The 21174-nt window shown below is 37.1% G+C and overlaps 1 protein-coding gene across 1 annotated transcript; it reads right to left on the reverse strand.

Moving 5' to 3' along the window:
- Positions 1-97: 97 nt before the first annotated feature.
- LOC145780216 (uncharacterized) lies at positions 98-20801 on the reverse strand. Its single transcript, XM_082591919.1, has 12 exons — positions 20652-20801; positions 17561-17705; positions 15624-15811; positions 14612-14846; positions 14298-14421; positions 12471-12652; positions 4631-4748; positions 4163-4344; positions 2431-2526; positions 2180-2228; positions 477-689; positions 98-364 (listed from the first exon to the last, which is right to left on the reverse strand). Exons 1-12 carry the CDS (start codon positions 20799-20801, stop codon positions 169-171), a joined length of 1878 nt encoding a protein of 625 aa, XP_082448045.1. The 3' UTR covers positions 98-168.
- Positions 20802-21174: the final 373 nt, after the last annotated feature.

Genomic DNA, 21174 nt, shown 5'->3' on the forward strand with positions numbered 1-21174 from the left:
GCTGATCAGGATAGAAGAATACATCCCTACTTCTACAACCTATATAAAACGTAAGGAAGATTATAATACAACTCCAACGATAAAATGGTCCTTAAAGTTAAAAAGTTTTAATTTTTGACAAATTAATCTACAAGTTTCTAACTACCATCGGTTTCATCACTACCATAACTACCATTTAGGTATGGGATAATCAAATATTTCATAATCAGGCTTAAATAGTTTCAATAGTTTTTCTAGTTTGTCTTTTCCAAGCGTTTGCAGTAAGTTCTTTGTACGCTTCGACGTTGTTAAGCTTTTTCCAGCCTGACCATATCCTTCGGGATATTGAAGATCAGATGGTGCGTCGATGCGTTTCAATATGTATCTGAACACAAATCAGTATTGTGACCATTCATCACTTAAATGTTATTAAAATAATAAGCATTTAAGTTCTATGACTTTGCGTAAAGATGCTTGTAACTTGTTCAATGTCCAACCTTGCGTCTTCTTTGATGGTCTCCATATGAGCTATGACGTCATAATCAATATGGCAGGGATAACTCAGTTTATGAATCAATTCCCAATGGCGAATACTCGTTTGCTTCATGGTTGCAGAACCGTGATCAATGATATCTTTAGAGAAGTCAGCATTGGCAGGATCCAACAAATACGAAACAAACTCGTCAAACGTTGCATGGAGATCGTACTTTCTGTTGATCAGACACAAATTTAAAGCAGAACTGGCACAACAGCTAAAGAGTTTCGATGGCACTTTTGTGCTAGGCTACGTAAATTACAGTTTAGTGGAATGTTATAAACGGCAGTGGACATCGGTATAATGAGAGTTGACGTGGCACTACAGAGCACGAGCAAGGGCGTCGTTTACAGGTCATTCTCGCTGTAAAGTTTGATTCTACATTCGACTAAAAACTACAATGACGGGTAACAGATGCTGTAAGATTAGCAGAGCAAAAGAAAAAAAAAGAAGCTAGGCCTAGTGATAATTGAAATTTGCTAAGTGCCAGAGCTTAGTATTATTGTTGCCTACTATAATCCGGGAGCCTGTGACGTATTTGTAACATCATGAGGTAAAAAAGATTTCGGTGAAACTACTTTACTGTGGGATGTTCACAAACCCACATTCGAGGTTTTACTGCTGGGCGTTTGAGGGCTACGGCCCGATGAAACACTCATTTTGGGGTCAAAAAATATTATAAGGTACAAGAACAAAACCTTCGCCAGATTTTATGCTTTTACTTGATTTGGGTGCCCTAGATGGGGTATTCCTGAATAAGGGGCATCCAAAGTTGGCCCAAAATACGTAAAAATAACATCGTAAAGTACAAAGATAGATCTTGTACCATTGGTTGGGGTAATATCAATAAAAGAAAGCATAAAACAGATATTTGATCAAAGTCACCTTTTTTATGATCACAAACCTACTAAGGCTAGGCTCAAGTCACGCAAAAGCTTTGTCAAAGTTAGCCCATTGCAACACACAAGCGCGGCAACTGCACGATTAGAACAATGGTTATCCGAGTTTGATGGCACACAACATCCTGCTATTCCAAGTTTTTCCGAAAGCCTCCAACAAGCTCAAAAAATGGCACAGGAAATGTGGCAAGGAAAAATGTCACAAGAAAAAATAGCACAAATGTAAAAGAAGAAAAAATGCCACAATGACATTTCCAACTGTCAACGACTGCCCCAGAACCAAAAACCAGTATATGAGGGATAAAACTGTCGTTTCTTCCATCCCGTTGACTAGCACCACTCTTTCATCCGGAAGTGTATGAAGGCATTTAGGCAGGAAAAAGCTACAGTCTTTAGCATGCTAGCAGAAAATACTGTAGGGCAACATCTCAAGAAGAAGTGAAAAAGAGTCTACGTTGAAGAACCTCTGTGTGCAGACTACATTGCGGGCGCATGACAATAGCACAGATCATGTCTGGTGCCAGTCACAGTATTCGCTTTGGAGACTCCTAGTGTAAATCATGTGAATCGTCCACCCCGTTAGTTCAGTGGTACGCACCTGACTCAAGATCAAGCGGCGCTGGTTTGGTTCTCGGAGTGTGCGCTCAAGCAATGCATTTCAGGACTGCTCTCCATTCAGCTACACTTAGTGGATGGAATAATTCCCCGGCACGGGCTCCCGAACTATTAGCTTATCAAACTATCATTATGAATAAAACAGTTTTACCTTCCGATAGAACCAGATGGTTTGTATACCGACGAATTGAGACGTTTTCCTTCAAACATATGAAATAAAAGTTGATAAAACTGTTGAAAGTTTTCATGAAAGTTACAAAAGAAATAATTTTAGCATTTGAAACTGAATCAAATTTTTTTAACATAAAATCTGATTTTCGATAACATTTCTTGACTACCCTATTTATGATAGATTTTGTGCTGCATGCAGATGTTTGGTTTTAAAAATACTATATGCATTACCTTTCACTGGAACAGGTGATATTTCTCTTTTCGTATCTGTATCATCAGACAAGTGTTTCTTTTCAGTTTCTTGAAGAATGTTGTCGCTTTTAGAAGCTGCAACAAACATTAATATTACGCTCTATAAACGTAGAAAATACAATAGGCTACTGTGATATCTAGAGAAAGTATTTGGACTTTTGCAACTATTTTTCCAGGTTTAAACAGCTGCCAAAGTAAACAAGATTTATGCAGCAAGATATTTTAAGCTGTTCCCAAGAACTTATGACGCATTTTTTTACAACTGCTGTCTTCTTTTTAAATCCAAGTTTTCATCGCAACTTTGTCCAATTATTGTGTCAAGCGAAAAGCAATAAAAATGTTTTGTTTTGATTTTTATATCGAACAAGTTGAGAGAAACTTGTATTTCGATCATTGGCATGAACTAAAATTAACAAATAGTAACCTAAACAAGGTTGTAGAAATATTTCAGTCAAACATTACTCCCGCATTCCAGTATATGCACAATTGCACATTTGCCTACCTCTGCGGTTCTCAACCGGTGGGCCATGGCTCACTAGTGGGCCATGGAAAAAATTTAAGGTGGGCCACAAACCTATTTAAAAATTTGCAAGATTAGTGAAAAATTTAGTTTTATTTGTGTTACTATAGTTAATGTTACACTTGTGTGTTTCGTTTAGTACTTTAGTCGTTTTGACTGTAGCAACAATAAATGGTGCTGCAGCTGCTGTAATTTGCTGAAGAATGGTAATTTCCATTATAATTATTGAAATAATAATTTTGATGGCGTGATGTAATCAATGCCGTCCGTTGCATAATGCATAATAATATACGAACGTTGATTTTAAGCAACTACAACAGTGTGGTTCTTATAGGGAGCCACTTGGCTCCGTAAGAAGAAACTTTTTAACTTAAAGGGAGGAATAATCGTGTTGAAAAGAATTGGGAAGAAACTTAAATCAAATGTAAATTTATCTAAATAATCTATTAAAATGGTTAATTTATTTATGACTGAGCACGTAGTTTTAGATCAACGTTGAGTTTTTACAGCACTTTAGGATGTAGGCTAATAGACCACTCTTTGATTACAGTCAAGTCATAGCCTAACTGAAAGTGGAAGCCTACTGAAACTTCTGCAGATCTGTAATTAGTATTTTTTTGTGATGTATTGTGGGAAGAAATTGACAATAGTTGTGTCTCTGAAAGGAGGAATGCGGCATTAATGTTGAGAACCACTGCAACTACAAGTTGGTCAATAACGTTCAAGAGCACGTATCTCATTGATACACGGTTGAATAAATAATTTGTTTTGAAATATTTTCTGCTTTTTTTTTGTTTTTAAACCTATTTTGCAGTTTTTTTCTTGCATAAACAATTAATGGACCATAAGAATTTTTGTGTAACGAAAATGGGCAACGGAAGAAAAAAGGTTGAGAACCACTGGCCTAGCTACTTCGTAGCCTGCAGTGTATTGCGAAGCTTTACCATGCTAGGAAAGCGATTGTTAAAGCTTGAAAATTTCCAACGGAATACGTTTTAGTTTTTAGAAAGTTTCCAACGCAATACGGAAATTTCCAACGGAATACAATTAAAAACATCTGGCATTATACGCAAATCAATCATTTAAATAATGTACGCCTACCCTGGTTTGATATGCTCGTTCAAACCTGCAAATTTTTATTGCAACAAACACTTTCCCTAGTGATTACAAATCAGCAACTAGGTTGCTTACCTGTGCAAGTAAACCAAACTTGCAGATACTTTGTTGTGGCTGGACACAAGCCGACAGCTTGAAGCCATTTTGGTGTAGCATGCACTGTGCAAGCCGATTTGCCATCGCATTCCGTGCTTAAAACAGCAGTTGCTGTGTCACTGCTGCATTCGGTATTTAGCATGGAAGCACGAAACGAACATCTGCGTTAGAAATAGCAATTTAAGTGGAAAATTACTACGAAAATATAAGCCAACTTGAATATTCAGCTGAGCAAAGAAAAGTGGAGTAGTAATCAGTTTTTTTTATTTTTTGAGTTTAATTTCTCCATTTTCTTTCAAGGTATTTTGTCGGAGTGGCATTCCACCATTTCTGAAGCAAGGTGAGATTAGTTTCCAAAGACAATCCTTAGATTGATACCATTCAAATGTAACAAAGCTTCAGTCGCTCATCAGAGTGTTTATAAGTAAACTACTGGGTTTTGCTTACGTTTTTAGGTTCTTTCTTCCATAAAACGCTGACCAAATAGAAATAGCTCCTCCAGGTGGACATGTCATCGAGTATGCATCTTCATGGCACACTGTCACTATATTCATTTCCTCCAAGTCTGATAAAAACAACGGTTTGTTGTAACACTTGCAGTTGTTTTGTATGGCCTACAATATAATATATATTAAAATAACCCTTGTGACGTAAGTTTAAAGAGTATTGGTAAAGCGGATAGGCTGATACTTATTTGAATAAAAGTAGTATTTACAAGTTTCTAAATCGGAATGCTGAACTACGGCGCCAACGTGCTGTTCTTTCCCTGAGCCGTAAAGCCCTAAACCCTGGCCATCCGCTACACACAACCACGCTGAGATATCCACCAAAGCAGCGGCTAAAATCAAGAAAGCCATTTGTACGCGCTGCACAAGACCTTCTGGCAGCCTCTGGTGGAAGCCCTAGCAAACAGTGGTGCCACGCGGCGTGGTGTGAACAATGGTCAAGCAGCACGTCCCCACTTCGCCAAGTATTCAGATCCCCGTCCGAAAACCAGCTGGGACATGGCCTCTCTAGACTTGCCTCATCAAGGCGTAACCGTTTGCTTACTGGTGTTGGACGCTATGGTGCAGACATGTTGCGCTGGGGCTTGGCAGAGAGTGCTGCTTGTGAGTGTGGCGAAATGCAGACGGCAGCCCACATTATCAAGGATTGCCGGCTATACAGACCACCCCATGGTATGGAAGGCCTAATTTCCATCGATGATGACACCAGGCAGTGGCTAACCAACGGATGCCCTGACATATAGCGACAACACGAGAGAAGAAGAAGAAGGAATGCTGAACACAGAATACTTTCAATTTCCAAATATGATTAGGTTGGCAACAAAAATATATTTTTTAATGTTATTACTATATAGAAATAAAACAAAGTAACTTCAGCGGGTTTAACATGATGTATTACATACACAAATATAACATAATTAAAAATAAACTCTAACGTTTTCGACACATACGGGTGTCCTCATCAGGAATTACATATCTGCAATATACATAAAATAAAAATTGTAAGGTAAATTTGACTTTGCACTATAACTGTATACTAACGACACTCCAGACTGAAAAGCACAAACTGAACGAGTGACACAGGAATGATTACAAGTAAATTATACGTGGAAAACAGATCACATGAGGTGTAAACTACAGGCATTAATTTGACAAACAATTAGAACACACACAAGAGGAACGATGAGCCACACGCGAATAACTGCCGGTTGAGAGACGGATTATTACGTTTGATTCTTAAGGCTTCCATGATCTTAGTCTGAAATTCAGATCTGCCTCGAGAGAAGATTTTAAATTGGTCAACCGAGACATTGTCAGTGCACGTTTCACAACAGGCGATGTGCTCTTTAATTGCACTTTTGGTTGTAAAGTTTGGGTTTAAGTGCTCCCCGGCCTTTGTCAACAGATGTCTGGTTGACATACCAATGTATGTCTGGTTTTCGTCACGCAAACAAATAAATTTATACACAACTTTCGAAGAAAGAGCAAAGGGGGTCAGGCGACTTCAGTTGAAAATATTGGTGCACTTTAAATGTTTTATATACAGGATGAATGTCACATGAAAACTTCTTTTTTATAAGTTTAGCCAGGTTTATTGCAAAGCTTGTTGAATCTTTTCCTAAAAAGGGTATACTAATAAAATAACTAAAATCTACTTCTTCAGGCGAGTCTTTTGGTTCATCAGCCATAAAGGTGTTTAAGACTTTATTGAAAAAGTGGGAAGGATATCCATTTAAATAAAACATATTTTTCAATTTCTTGATTTGTTTCTGAAACAATTGATTATCAGAACACACCAAACGAGCACGAGACAACAGACACAAAATTAAACCAGATTTCCATTTGTTAGGGCATAGAGCGTTATAATTTAAAAGCAAGCCAGTGTTGGTAAGTTTTCACCAAATTCAAGTGTCAAAAGAATTGTGTTTAATTTCAATTTCATCAAGAAAAGCGATGGTATCATTAGATTTTTCAAGTGTAAATTCGATATTTTTATGCTGCGAGTTTAAGAGGTTAAAAAATTTTGAGCACGATTCATCATCATCAAAAATGGCGAAAATATCATCGACATAACGTAAATACAGTTTGGGATAAAAATCACGATAGAATTCAAATATTTTGGTTTCGATGTGTGCCAAGAAGAAGTTTGCCATTGTTGGGCCCAATGGGGGACCCATGGTGACGCCATCTATCTGTTGAAACAAACCATTGTTGTACAAGAACATGCCTTCTGTGGCTAAATGTAATATTATTTAAGAAATGTTTTTTCTCAATGGGCGGTTGATTAGGTTGGTTTTCATAAAAAATATGGTCATAAAAAATATCTTGATTGATGCCTTCGAGCTCTGGTCATACCGGCAAATGTTAAAAATTTCATGGAAACAAAAGATCACTAACGATGAAGTATTATCCAAATTTATTTCAAGCAAAATTCCCTTACAAATACTCAAAAAAAGAAAATTAAAGTATTTTGGACACACAATAAGGCAAAACTCGTTACAAAGATCATTAATAGAAGTGAAGATAAACGGTAAAAGAAACAAAGGTAGACCAAGAATGATTTGGTCATCAAACATCACTAAATAGACAAAATTAAGTTATGAAAATGCAGTACGAACAGCTCGTGGTCGAGAACAATGGCGCATTGTATCCAACCCTCAATACGAGGAAGGAACGTAATGATGATGATGATGAATGGAGAGCAGTCCTTTACGAGCGTTGCTCAAGCGCACACCCTGAGAGTCAAACCAGCGCCGCTTGATCTTGAAGCTACTTCGTTCCAGAAGTGACGCGCCAAACAATTGAGCTATCGAGGCGGCGTCAGCTTCGGCTTGCTTTTAAATTATAACGCTCTATGCCCTATCAAATGGAAATCTGGTTTAATTTTGTGTCTGTTGTCTCGTGCTCGTTTGGTGTGTTCTGATAATCAGTTGTTTCAGAAACAAATCAAGCAATTGAAAAATATGTTTTATTTAAATGGATATCCTTCCCACTTTTTCAATAAAGTCTTAAACACCTTTATGGCTGATGAACCAAAAGACACGCCTGAAGAAGTAAATTTTAGTTATTTTATTAGTATACCCTTTTTAGGAAAAGGTCCAACAAGCTTTGCAATAAACCTGGCTAAACTTATAAAAAAGAAGTTTTCATGTGACATTCATCCTGTATATAAAACATTTAAAGTGCACCAATATTTTCATCTGAAGTCGCCTGACCCCCTTTGCTCTTTCTTCGAATGTTATGTATAAATTTATTTGTTTGCGTGACGAAAACCAGACATACATTGGTATGTCAACCAGACATTTGTTGACAAAGGCCGGGGAGCACTTAAACCCAAACTTAACAACCAAAAGTACAATTAAAGAGCACATCGCCTCTTGTGAAACGTGCACTGACAATGTCTCGATCGACCAATTTAAAATCTTCTCTCGAGGCAGATCTGAATTTCAGACTAAGATCATGGAAGCCTTAAAGTGCAACTGCACGATCGAATTAACATTGGCTAAAATCCATTGCCAAGACATCCGGTACCTGTTGAAAAACTCACTTTCTTACAATTGAGGCCCACAGCCGAGAAACCGACCCTTTTCCCACGCTCTCTAGCGCTTCTCTCTCACGCTACCTGGAAGTGACAAACTCGTCAACGCCACCTAGTGATATGACGTCAGTTGGAGTCGAGCTTAGTAGAGACCAAACTAGCCGAGATAGGCTTGGTTGCTAGTGAATGTGCAAATTTATAAGGCATGCATAATGAAGACGCATCTTTCAGCCAGCATTATAGGCTACAAATTTAGTTGTTCATGCCTGTGTGCCAGTAGTGGTTTGCGAAGCCCATCGCCGAAGGCTAGTTTCGTAGATTACAACAGCCAAACTTGGTTATATCGAAAACATTTTGTATTGTATTGTAGGACATAGTACAGTCGACTATCAAGCGATAACGCTTTAGCATTCATTGGGACTGTCTTCGGCAGTGTTGACATCTAGGTTTTTTTAAAATAATGTAGATGAAGCTAAAAAAAGACCAGATTAAACCAAATTGAAGCAGAAATAAACTAAAAAATAAACCAACATACAATACTAATGTGAAGAAAGGCGTTCTTCCCGGCTATCAGCACAAGGCTGATTACTCACTAGCACAGCGAGCAGCAGTAACGCTTCGCTAACCAGAACGGTGTAGCTTCCACGCTAGCCATAAAGACCTCCAATAATACAATACTAATGACAAATCGCATTACGACACACAAATCGAAAACAAACCAAACCAAAAAATTACTCCAAATCGAAAAAAAATAAACCAAACGGTTGCAAATACACCAGATTTGGTTTTAAAAAGACTAAAATGGAAACACTGATCTTCGGAACCCAGCATAATCTCCATCGTCGCTGGGGTAGGCTACTTTCTGCGGATGAAAGAGACAATGCAGGATGGCAGCACAGCTCTGTTCGACTTGCCCAGAACTTCTCCATCCACCAGCCACTCCAGCACGTGCCTATAAGCGACCAGCCTGGATTGCCTGAGAGATATAACAGCTTCGTTTAAATATGAATGGAACAATTAAGCAACCAGCTCTTGAAAGGCTGTTAAACAGTAAACATGCTCAAGTAAAACTCACTCATTTGACAACTTTCCCTCGCGTCCTCTGGGCTTGCCATCTTCTTCCCAATTCTTCCTATCAACCCTGAAGAAGGTTTGTAGGACTGCTGGATTGACCATTGCATGGAAGTCGTCCAACACAGTGATGCAAGAGGTACTCTCCGCCATGATGTTAAGCACCCTTACAGCTTACACATTGTTCGATTTTGTGGTTCGAATGTCACATAACATTGGTTAAAACGTACCGTACCTTACCTCGCATGGGCCTATGACAGCTTTGGTCTGTCCCTTAACCAATAATTTCAATGGATAAATCAACAGACCTGGCTTATTTTTTTCAAACTCGAGATTGCAAAGACCCTATAGGCTACTACCTGCCTTCACAAAAAAAGCACGTGCAACAAGATCGAAGCAGCGAAAAGAAAACCTCCTTCCTCTAGGACAGTAGTCGGTAACCTGCAGCTCCGGAGCCGCATGCGGCTCTGTAGCTCCTCTGAAGCGGCTCCCTCCAGATTTGACTGGATTTGGTATAGCCCATGCCTTCGACTGTGATAATGAAACAAAAAAAAAAAAAACGGCATCAAAACGTTGTTTACTAGTTGTGCAAGATGATGCAGCAATGAGCCAACTCTGATCGAGTGATAGGCTACTCTGTCAGAAAATAATAGACTTTTTTTAACAATTTTTGTTATTCAAGTTTTGACTTTATCAGGTCAGTTTACAGCTTTTGGCGTGAACACTGAACAGCACCCTTTTTTATCAGTAGCCATGCACAAATAAAAAATAGAAAAGTTTTAGGCAAAAACAGAGATGTTACTCAGCATGGACAATTGGACATAAACATGAACTTTGCATTCAATGCAAATGATGTTGGCATTTCTGCATGCTTAATAGCATATGTGGAGAAAAGTCCCAAAATAAATGACTTCAAAAGGCACTGTCAGAACAGCCATAGAGCATTAATTTTGTTGCACATGATTATCCCCTTTTGGAGATTAGATAGGATGGTCATTTTATTTTTGTTTGGATGCGAAACGCCAAAACATACATAAAACAAAAACTGACAGTGTGCATCCAATAAGAGAGTGCGAAAGACCGTAGCCCTGAAGGCGTAGGAGGTCGTCGAGTCTGCACTCTCTCATATTGAGGCAGTATTGGAACTTATGCAAAGATCGGAGCAGAGTAAGGAAGCTTTCAATAAATGGAAAACAACCCCATGCCACACCAATGCTGCTAGTTTTGTGGCAGCTCAATAGATTGTAAGCGAGGAAAGCCGTACACAGACAGAGATGATGGCATAAAAAAGAAATGTTCGGGAGCAAAGAAACTGTTGTCTGATCTACTTGAAACACATATATTACGTTTTGTGGCTCTCAGCTGGTCATTTCTGCCAAAATATGTAACAGAATCGCTCTTTTGTTAAAAAAGGTTGCCGACCACTGCTCTAGAACAAACACAACTAAAGGACTTGCAAAAGCGATTGTCGCTTCTGTCTGACTCCAACTGACGTCATAATCCGCGTGTTGCGCAATGCAATCCGCCATTGTAGGAACGTGGCCAAAAATACAAGCGCGTGGAAAACCATAGTTTTGATAATTTTTATTGAGATAAATATAGCCTTAAAAAGTAAGGGCGAGGTTGGTATTTATAGATTGAAACATGCTCTTTCAGATAAAGTGCGGTCAAAGTCATCGTGCAGTTGCACTTTAAGAATCAAACGTAATAATCCGTCTCTCAACCGGCAGTTATTCGCCTGTGGCTCATCGTTCCTCTTGTGTGTGTTCTAATTGTTTGTCAAATTAATGCCTGTAGTTTACACCTCATGTGATCTGTTTTCCACGTATAATTTACTTGTAATCATTCCTGTGTCACTCGTTCAGTTTGTGCTTTTCAGTCTGGAGTGTCGTTAGTATACAGTTATAGTGCAAAGTCAAATTTACCTTACAATTTTCATTTTATGTATATTGCAGATATGTAATTCCTGATGAGGACACCCGTATGTGTCGAAAACGTTAGAGTTTATTTTTAATTATGTTATGTTTGTGTATGTAATACATCATGTTAAACCCGCTGAAGTTACTTTGTTTTATTTCTGTATGGTTCAACAAAGCAAACTCTCTACCAAAGCTTTAATAACTATAGTATATTTGATTTAATTCGCTCTGCTTTGCTTTTTTGCTTAACCCTTTGAAGGTTGGGGGGGGGCTGTCAATTCAACTTTTTTGTATCAACAGTTGTATCTCTAAAACCACTGAGGCTGCGACTATGAGACTTTTTGACTTTTCCTAACTTTTATTCACCTCTATTGAGCTGAAGTTTTGAGCGAATAAAGGTTATAAATTGAAAGATATAAGGCATTTCTCAGCACATCCTCTGAAATATTTCATATTTTATTGATCAAAATTTTCCCACCAGCTGGATAAAAGTAATTAATTTGGCCTCGTTAATCAAATGATTCGTTAATCACATGATTCAAATTGAGATTATGTAAAAAAAATTTAATCACAACATTGCAATGCATGTTTTTCATTACTCTACCAAAAAATACCAAATAACCCAAACGTCATAAGTCACCTCAACATTTCAACGTATATGATCAGTTCTAAAACTCACATAGTTTTAATTTTCGGATATGCTCAGCGTGAATAATTTTACAAAGTAAATCCCAAGTTTTGAAACCGTGCCTTAAAAAATAACAGAGATATCACTCCTAAAGCATAAGAAGAATCGACAGCCCCCCCCCCAAACTGAGCAAGACTCCAGAGAGCCCAACCTTCTAAGGGTTAACATTGAGCACTTTTTGTAGTATTAATAGTTTTCATTGTTTAATTTTTAATGCTTATTGATGGATGTAACCTGCTCGGTCTCATAAAAAATTAGTTGCAGGCAGTCATTTGTTTATAGGTCATGTAGATCAGTCCAACTTCATCATAAAAAATTGTCTGGAGATTTAAAAATTATGGTGATGGAGTTTTCAAAGCTCTTTTTCATCAATGCAGTATCTCGCTAATTCAAATTATTGATCTTTGTGATTATCCACTGAAAGGGATCTTTCTAAAGAAATTTAGCCTAGATAGGGTTGAGCAATGAGCATGATAATACTGTAATATTGCTCTTGGAAAGTGAACTTGAATCTAATAACTAATTACAATAATTGCTAAACACATTGACACTCAGTATTACTTACTAATGCAGTGGTACGTGATAGTAAGGTATTTGAAAAGATTGGGGCATTCAGTGACTACGCCGAACTGTGCTTGAGACGCCACTACGCCACACTTCTTCTTGCCGTTGCACACTTGGGATGTGACGTAATACGCTCGCTGGGATGAACAACTTTGACCTTTCCATCTTGACTCGGTTTGACAGCTTTTGTATAAAAATATTGAATTGATCTACAATATTATTTTGATTAATGTACGAAAACTTATCAAAGGGACAGCCTAATAAATAAAACTGTGTTGTTTTAGTTGAGGTCTCTCACGAATTTTTATGTGAAAAGACACAAATCTCTTGTTTTACCTTTTCGTACACGGAAAGCACGTCACGGGCTATCTTAGCCCCGTGCTAATTAATCGCTAATACGGGAGCTATGAGAATCACAGAGCCAAAAGATTTACAAGACAATAGCCATGTGTATTGTGCGTATAGAAATTAAATTTTTACACAACAAATTCATTGAAATAAAGTGTTTGAGATGAAAAAACGTCAGAAAATCGATTTTTATTTTAATTTCCCAAAAATAGCTTCAAAATTGAAATTTTTGAACTATAACGTCATAGAGGAATGCTAAACTAAAGAAAAAGTTACTTTTGCTCAAAAATATAAGGCATTTTTGGGCGTTTTTACATTTCAAAGTAATTGCACTAACATTTATATTGCACTAACATTAAATTATATCAAATATAGTTATTACTATCTGAAGCCTTTACAAATTGTTTCACCTAACGGATCATCAGAAGGTCTTATTCAAATAGAATCTAATATTCTATTCTATTTGAATATTTTGAATATTCTATTTTGAATATTCTATTCTAATATTCTATTCTATTCTATACTATTCTATTTGAATAAGACCTTCTGATGATCCGTTAGGTGAAACAATTAGTAAAGGCTTCAGATAGTAATAACTATATTTGATTTAATTCGCTCTGCTTTGCCTTTTTGCTTGGCATTGAGCACATTTTGTAGTATTAATAGTTTTCATTGTTTTAACATTAAATTATATATATCTAACATCGCACGAAAATGTCTAGCCACTTGAGACAAAATGCTTATTGTGAAGGGCAGAAAGGTAGAAAAATGGCCAGTGTAGGTTTAGAAAATTTGCAAAGAATAAGAACTAAAAGTCACGAAATTTCACATTTCTAGCATATTTCCTTCTGAGAAATATTTCACTACTAGAGTGGGGCGTCCTCATAAAACCCCGCGTCTCTACAGATAGGGTTAAAAGAAGATCACTTAAAACTAAAACAAAAGCCGTAGATTGACCAAATGTTTTTTATGGTATATTTGTATACACTCTCACGTCTCAAGCTTTATCCGTTCATTCACAACTCTTCAAACAATACAGTAGGCTATAAATCAAAGATATGCACTTTGAATTTTACTGCGCTTTTGTCATTCTGATTATATCTTGGGCTTTGCTTTTCAAAAGCATATAGAAGTAAAAACTATCACGAATCAAAGGAGAGAATTTTTTATTTTAGAACATTTTTTTTCTAACAAATCGTTTTATTTTGAACATTTATACTCGGACATGAAAAGCTTTTATTGAACCTAACCTTGTTCTTCAACACGAAAGTTTTCCGTCAAAGGTAACAAATAGGTGACTGATTAAATATGGTACAGAAAATATCTTGCCTTTTTGATTGTATTATTTTTAAATAGCAGCAGTAGGCAATGTGATCATATTTTTAAGTCGTTGCCTTGCTGGAGAAAGTTAAAGCAGTAATGTCATTGACGTATTCTAGATGAGAGGTTTTAACCACATTTTTGTAAAGAAATATTTTACGTCTTGTTGTCGTAACGGCCGAACGTGGCGTTCAAAATCTTTATAACTTCTCCAGATTTTTCGCATGATAGTTCGGCCTCTCGAAGTTCACATGTTGTCAATGATTTAGTTCCGTTCGGAAAATCTAAAAACACGTTCAGAACTCTTTTGGGAGACTTTACAAATGCTGAGACATGCTTTCAAGAGAAGTAGATGGAAGTCAAATGCAAATAGGTTTAAATATTGGAGTAAGCCTACAACGCTTTGATTTGTTTGAAAACAACTTGTTTTATTTCTATGGATCATAATTCATAAGCGCAATAATTATTTCTTACACGTTGTTGGATCTGTCCATCGATTTCCATACTTTTTTGAAACTTCTGAAGAAAATTTTGCAAACAATGGTGCTTGAGTGTTTGACTTTTTTGCTACCTTATCCACGTAAGCCGACAACAATCTTTCCATCGGGTCTCTGACAACCACAAGTTTTGTCATGTGTCTGTAACTTTTTATTTCCTCATCCGATGGTGAATACTGAACAAAACTGTCAACTGCAGCGTGCTCCTGGCCCTGCCATAAAAACGATCATTTTAGATAAACTACTATTCTGTGAACAAAACTAATTTTACAGGAATTTATATATCGACAATCTGGTGGCATTTTGAAAAAATCGTTAAGGACATGCTTAAAGAAAACTATGGCGTTTGGCTTCACTGTTTTTCCATCTAAACCACTCAGTGTCTCAAGCATTCAGTGTAAATTTGCACGGTGGCGGATCCAGGAGGCGATTGAGGCGTTTCCTCCCACACCCCCCAACTAACAGAAAAGTAACTTAATTCACGGTGTAATTGCAAGAGCACATTAATGTAGACAATGTGGTTGCCTTGTTTAAATCTCCCCTCTCAAGCTAGGTTTCTTGCTAGATCCGTCCCTGGACAGTGGATAAGACAGACAAGTAATGCTGGTCAGTCAAGCCATTTTGTTACAACACTTAGCTTGTGCCAATTTTGGAAACTAAAGACGTGTAGAATTTGATGGTAACTGTTTGAAAAAAATACTAAGTTAAAGAAATAAAGACAATTTGAAATCTTTAGAAACTTTTTGCTGAGATTACCACTGAATTCTGTTGTCTAATTCTACAGTACAGATTGCACAAATTTCCATGATATAAAACAGTTTGTGCTTTTTTTTATTCTTTTTTTTTATCAAGTGTACGCACAAATTAAAATGATTAAAAAGAAATAGAAAAGATAAATGGACCGAAAACATCAGTGAGCTTACAATTCTATTTCCTCGTTCATTAGTAAGTTGGGCTTTTATTGTAAATAAAATCCGTCTTAAACTTACTGGTTTGATTTCTGCTGTACTATTAGCCAATCCATTCAAAACCATCAGCACTTTCTTCCAGTTGCTGCAACCAGTCTTAGGAACCTCCATATACATTAACCCATATTTATTTGATACAAACGGCCAAGGTAACGGTGATGGGAGTCTTGTGCTCCAAAATTGGAAAGTCGTGTTGCTTGTGTTTATACCTAAAGAGAGCGTAATTGTTAGCACACATGCAGTAAATAGGCATAAAAACAAAAATATTATAGTGTTTTTACATTTTTGAAATTTCAATGCAACCTGAAACAAATATAAAACAAACGTATAACCTGAAGCAATTATAAGTTTATCAATATTGTCGAAGTCAACCACATGACAATAAACGGGAATTTGTGAATATTATAGGCTATGGGTGTACAAACTATTTTCCGAGGGCCACATTCAAAAGAACATATACCAAACTCCACCTCAGACGCTAAACAAAGCACAAAAGACTCCTCTCTTATATACATAAATCTTTGCAAACAGCACGACTTAGTGTAAGCAGTGATGCTGCACTTTGGCCTGCATGATGGCCGGCAAGAGCGAATCCAGCAAGTAGCCTTGGGGGAGAGGGGCGGTTTCAACAAAACACAATGATGTGTAGGATATGTTCACATTAACCGACCTTGCAAATAAACCGTGAATAAAGTTAGTTTTCTGTGTATTAAGGGGAGAGGGAGGCGATTGCTTTCCTGAATCTGCCACTGATAGTCAACAAATTCATCATTTGTTCAACATTGCGTATCACCAAGCAGGTGGCCATGCACCAAGTGATAGCCTATTTGTTCCCAGTTTCGGGAAAAGTCTGAAAGAGAGAGCGAAAATTGATTTCTTAATCAACTCTCACAACTCGATAAGTTCAAGAGCCACTTCCACTTCTTGCACATCCATTTCCAGCGCGTGCGCTGAAATCCTTTGGGTATGTGGCGCGATCTATCTCAAACGAAAATATCGAATTGACAACTCAACATGTTTTGTGAACCTTTTAAATCGTCATAGAAATTTTGTTATCTTTGCAGAGTTCTACTTTCCAAAGAGATGCTATCGGGCCATATTAGATCACATTTTCAAAATTAATCTCTGACGGAGTTGGCCCTCCAGCCATAGGTTGGACACCCCTGGTTCTACGTCAACAATGCATAGCAATTTTTGAAGACATTTAGAAATAATATTTGGCTCACAGAACGTCTACCAACATTTGCAAACATACCCTACTCCAATGAGTAGTTTCACATCTTCTAGTTCTAGTGAAAGAAGCTTGATTAGTTAGAAACTCATTTTGAAGATTCATAGACTACTTTACTTTGTAGGCTACAGATGCAGTTGAAGCAAAATCTTGCGGGTGCCCAAGTTAGGGCGTGACCTTTTTTGACGCATTTGTCAAATTATTTAATTTCAAATACTTTTTAATCAGTAAAAGTGTTATTTTACTTTTGATAGTGTATTACAATAATGGTTACATAATAAAATCACTGCCTCCAATATAGCAAAAAAGTAATAAATATAGACCACGGTGACACACCTAATCTAATCCATCAATCAAATAAATCAATCATACAACAAACATGCGATTACATACAGTATTCTATGGGAAAATTATCACCGAATGACGAGTCATTGCAACAACAAAACATTGTTCTGATGAGCTTTTATGTGATAATTACGCCAGCGTGACGTTTATTACTAAATCCCCAATTACAGTTTGTTCAAAAAGGTAATCTCGCTTCACGGAATCGTGCAGGGGCAACAAAATTGTTTTTTTTTTATCACATGTCGTCCGATAAGCTGTCGTACGACAAAGTATCGGATCACCCATTTGAAACTCTTTTGTTGGATTAAATTACAGTCGAATGATCGATATAATGAAAAAGTAATCCCACTATTAGCAAACTATCTGGATGCAATAGGCCTACCTAATTTTTCACACACTTGTTTAGCTGCATTTCTTCTTCTTTTCATTCTGATTTCCATTCTTCGAAAGAATTCCTCATCAGTTTCGTAAGAAGATGAGTGTTCGTCTAAAATCTTTTTGCTATCGAAGGAAAAATCATAATCCGTCTGTAATGTGTGTAACTTGTCTGTACAAGAGGAGTAGCGCTAGTTTAATCCGGTAAATGCTCACCAAATCAAAAAACATAGCCTACTCAAGTATTCAACCAAAAGTGCTAAGAATGAAAACATGTCCGATTGGATTTTCTAAAAAGTGCTCTCTCACATGTCTGTCAAGCTCACATTCTATTGTACATGCTCTTGTTTTTGTGAACTGTTTTAATTCTATCACCATATATCACGAAAGTATAAGCAAAATAATCATTGTCACGTTTGTTGTATTCACTTGCAACTATCAGACCTATCCATTGTTTGCATTTATTGAAACTTTTCAAACCATGTTAAAACCCTTCAAGATTTTGCCAGCTTTTCCCGTTCATTCGTACATCGTTTAATTATTGTAGTAGCCTAAGTATAAGTAAGCCTACCATCTTTTTCTTTCCGGACACGTTAATAAGCAAAAAATGATATGAATACCTCAAGTAAGTGTTTCTGCTGTTTCTGAGAAGTTGTCTTGGAGAATGCATCAGTTGTGCTCCAATAGTGTGATGTATAAAGATTATTTTTCATATGCAATTCAATGTTGAAAAACCAGGAGCTAATATCATAATGCAGATAATGTAATAAACTGCTTCCTCCGTATAGCATGAGTGCAACACAGCATATTACACGCAAAAACCGCTTGAAAAACTTTACTTTACGCAGCATATTAACTTTATCTGCAATGGTTAGTAATAAATAATTTGTTACTATACTATAGCGAAATCGATTCTTACTTAATAAATAACACTAAGAGGTTAGATTGTTGTGCAAATGCCAGCATTTGATCAATGCAAAATAGCAGTAGCCTATAGGCTACCAGTCTAATAATGAACAGAAACAGTTTCCTTGAATTTGCGAGATAAGTGAATCTTCATTCCGCAAACCGAACTAACTTGACTCAAAAACCATCATTTTTCAAAGAAAAAACATTCAGCAACACGTTTGTAGTTCTGTTATAAGCTGTGATTTGCAAACGCTTCGGTTACTTAGTTATGCTAGTAATAAGACGTAACGTTACCTACAATGCTATAGACTTTGTTGCAAGAGTAGCTTCTGCTTTTTCTTGGGATGCACTTTACATTGCAGCGCGATAGACTGTGTTTACTTTATCTACTGTACTGTAAGCGTCGTCTCAACCAAACCAAAAAGATTTCTGTTTAACCTATTTCGTTTGAAACATTCTTGCTACCTGTATAGGCTACTATATACGGTACAGTACAAAATCGGCTACTTTATCAAACACCAATTTTGTGGTCACTGAAATGGAACCTTGAAGTTGAATATTAACCAAGCAACGATAGAACTATGTCACTGCACTGTATTACAGTCTACAGATTGCCTAACATGTAGACTAGTAAGTCTACAGGATAAAAGTCCAGCATCGTCGGCAGGCCCGGATTTAGGGGGGGGCAGAGGGGGCAGTTGCCCCGGGCCCCCCGACTTTTGAAGGGCCCCTCTATGTGGAAAAAAATGTGATTTTGTGTTATTTTTTTCCTTTTGGCCTTTAAAGTTTCTGCAAAATGCTGTGCAGTACTGGACTGATGCTACTGTAGACGTAGAGGTGGTTTTTCGCGCCGTAGGCACGAAAAAATTTTTTCACGGGGGCCCCCCGGTCTAAAAGTGCCCCGGGCCCCCCATCAGCTAAATCCGGCCCTGATCGTCGGTAAGCTCTCACTAATAGCTTGTGTGTGGCACTTGACTGGATATTCTGGAATTTGATGTGGTTACATAGAACGTGTTTGGCTTTACATTTAGCTTTTGTCATAAGAAAAACTGATTTAATGTTACTCTTTAAACGAGATTCATAATTTAGTATGCAAACTTGAAACGGCACTTTTGTTTAAGTTGCAATAAATGCTCCTCCCTTTAGTGTCGAGTACTCTGGTGAATAGAAATGGGTGTTTATTACATAAGGTTAAAGTTAGTTCACTGTGTATTTGTGTGTTTTTGATTGTGGCTGTGGGCCTACCTACTTTCCTCAACGTGCTGACGTAGCCTGTGTATCAGGTATTACTAAGATATATTTCAAGAGAACGTCAGACATACAGTACTTTATGACGAGTCAAATGTCTTTTAATACTGGTATTGTTTTTGAAATGATTTAAACTAAACAAATAAAGCTGTAATCAACTTGATAACTACCCTTTAATGCCAGGACTACTTTCTACAAACGAAAAAAATTTTTTTTTTGTTTTTTAGTGACATTTGTGACCCAATAAATCCATTTTTATCAAAAATTTTATTTTTTGTGTTTTAAATAAAAAATTAAAAAATGTTGCCAAATGGCTACATTGGGCATACAGAGTGCGCAAATATGAAAATTCTTAGATACAAATTATCCTGTAAATTCGATCGCTGAAGGTCAAAAACCGAAGAAGAAATGTTATATGCATTTTACAAAGAGTAACCAGAAAACTAAAATGGCTTTAAGATTCTTTGGCAGGCTATTTGCAATTTATATTATATTCCTCCGGAGGAATTTGCGGACATTTCGATAACAGATGCTCTATCAAGGGATTCACTTCGATTGTCATAGCCTTCCTCGCCTCTTTTCTTCATATCTGTGTTATCATTGAAGTGCATGCAACAGCATTTTAAATCTGTTGCGTGGCATTCAGTCAGCTATTAGAGAGTATCTCGTTCGTCTTTCCCATTACATCCTTCTCGAAGGCATCTTTACAATACTGATGTGTAGGAGGAGCACTCCTATAAGCTTTTTCATTTCAGCAATAGATGTAATCAAGACATGTCCGTCATTTTGATGAGCGTAGAGTTTTGATTCACGGACAATATTTCCAAACAGCTCGTCATCAAAAAACTCTAAAAAATACTCCAAAGGGGTTTCATATTCAGATAGAGTATACCCTTGATCCTCCCACTGAACATCCAAACTGGGTTTAAATACCTCCTTACCTCCTTCTTCCACGTACACTGGCGTTTTGTGGTTTTACTGGTTGAGCGTTTTGTCGGTTGAACCTCTTTCACACTTTCCTCAACCACTTCAACTTGTGGCTGTCTTGTAGTAGAAGGCGCCGAAGATAACCTTGATGAAGAAGTAGGCATTCCGCATCTTCATCGGACTCATCCTCTTACTCTGAAATGTCACCAGCGGGCACAACTATCGCAATATCCCATTCAACACCAAATCTACATTATTTTCATCAATTGTAGATAATTCAGGCAGCGTTACAGTAAAGAACGTATCTGCATAAAAAGTAAAAAAAAATCAGAAATTTATTCTATTCCATGGAATTTGGACTCTTTCTACGCCCAATGTAGCCATTTGGCTACATCAAAATTTCGGGTAACATAACTAAGATTAAAAACATTAACTTCAAAATTAAAGTATTTAGGCTAGTTATTTGTTGATATGACTTTGTGAAAACACACAAAAGTGCAATCATTTCTTCAAATAAACAAATCTGCAGTGCTCTGA

The sequence above is a fragment of the Aplidium turbinatum genome, chromosome 11 (assembly GCF_918807975.1).
Source record: "Aplidium turbinatum chromosome 11, kaAplTurb1.1, whole genome shotgun sequence".
Taxonomy (NCBI): Eukaryota; Metazoa; Chordata; class Ascidiacea; order Aplousobranchia; family Polyclinidae; genus Aplidium; species Aplidium turbinatum.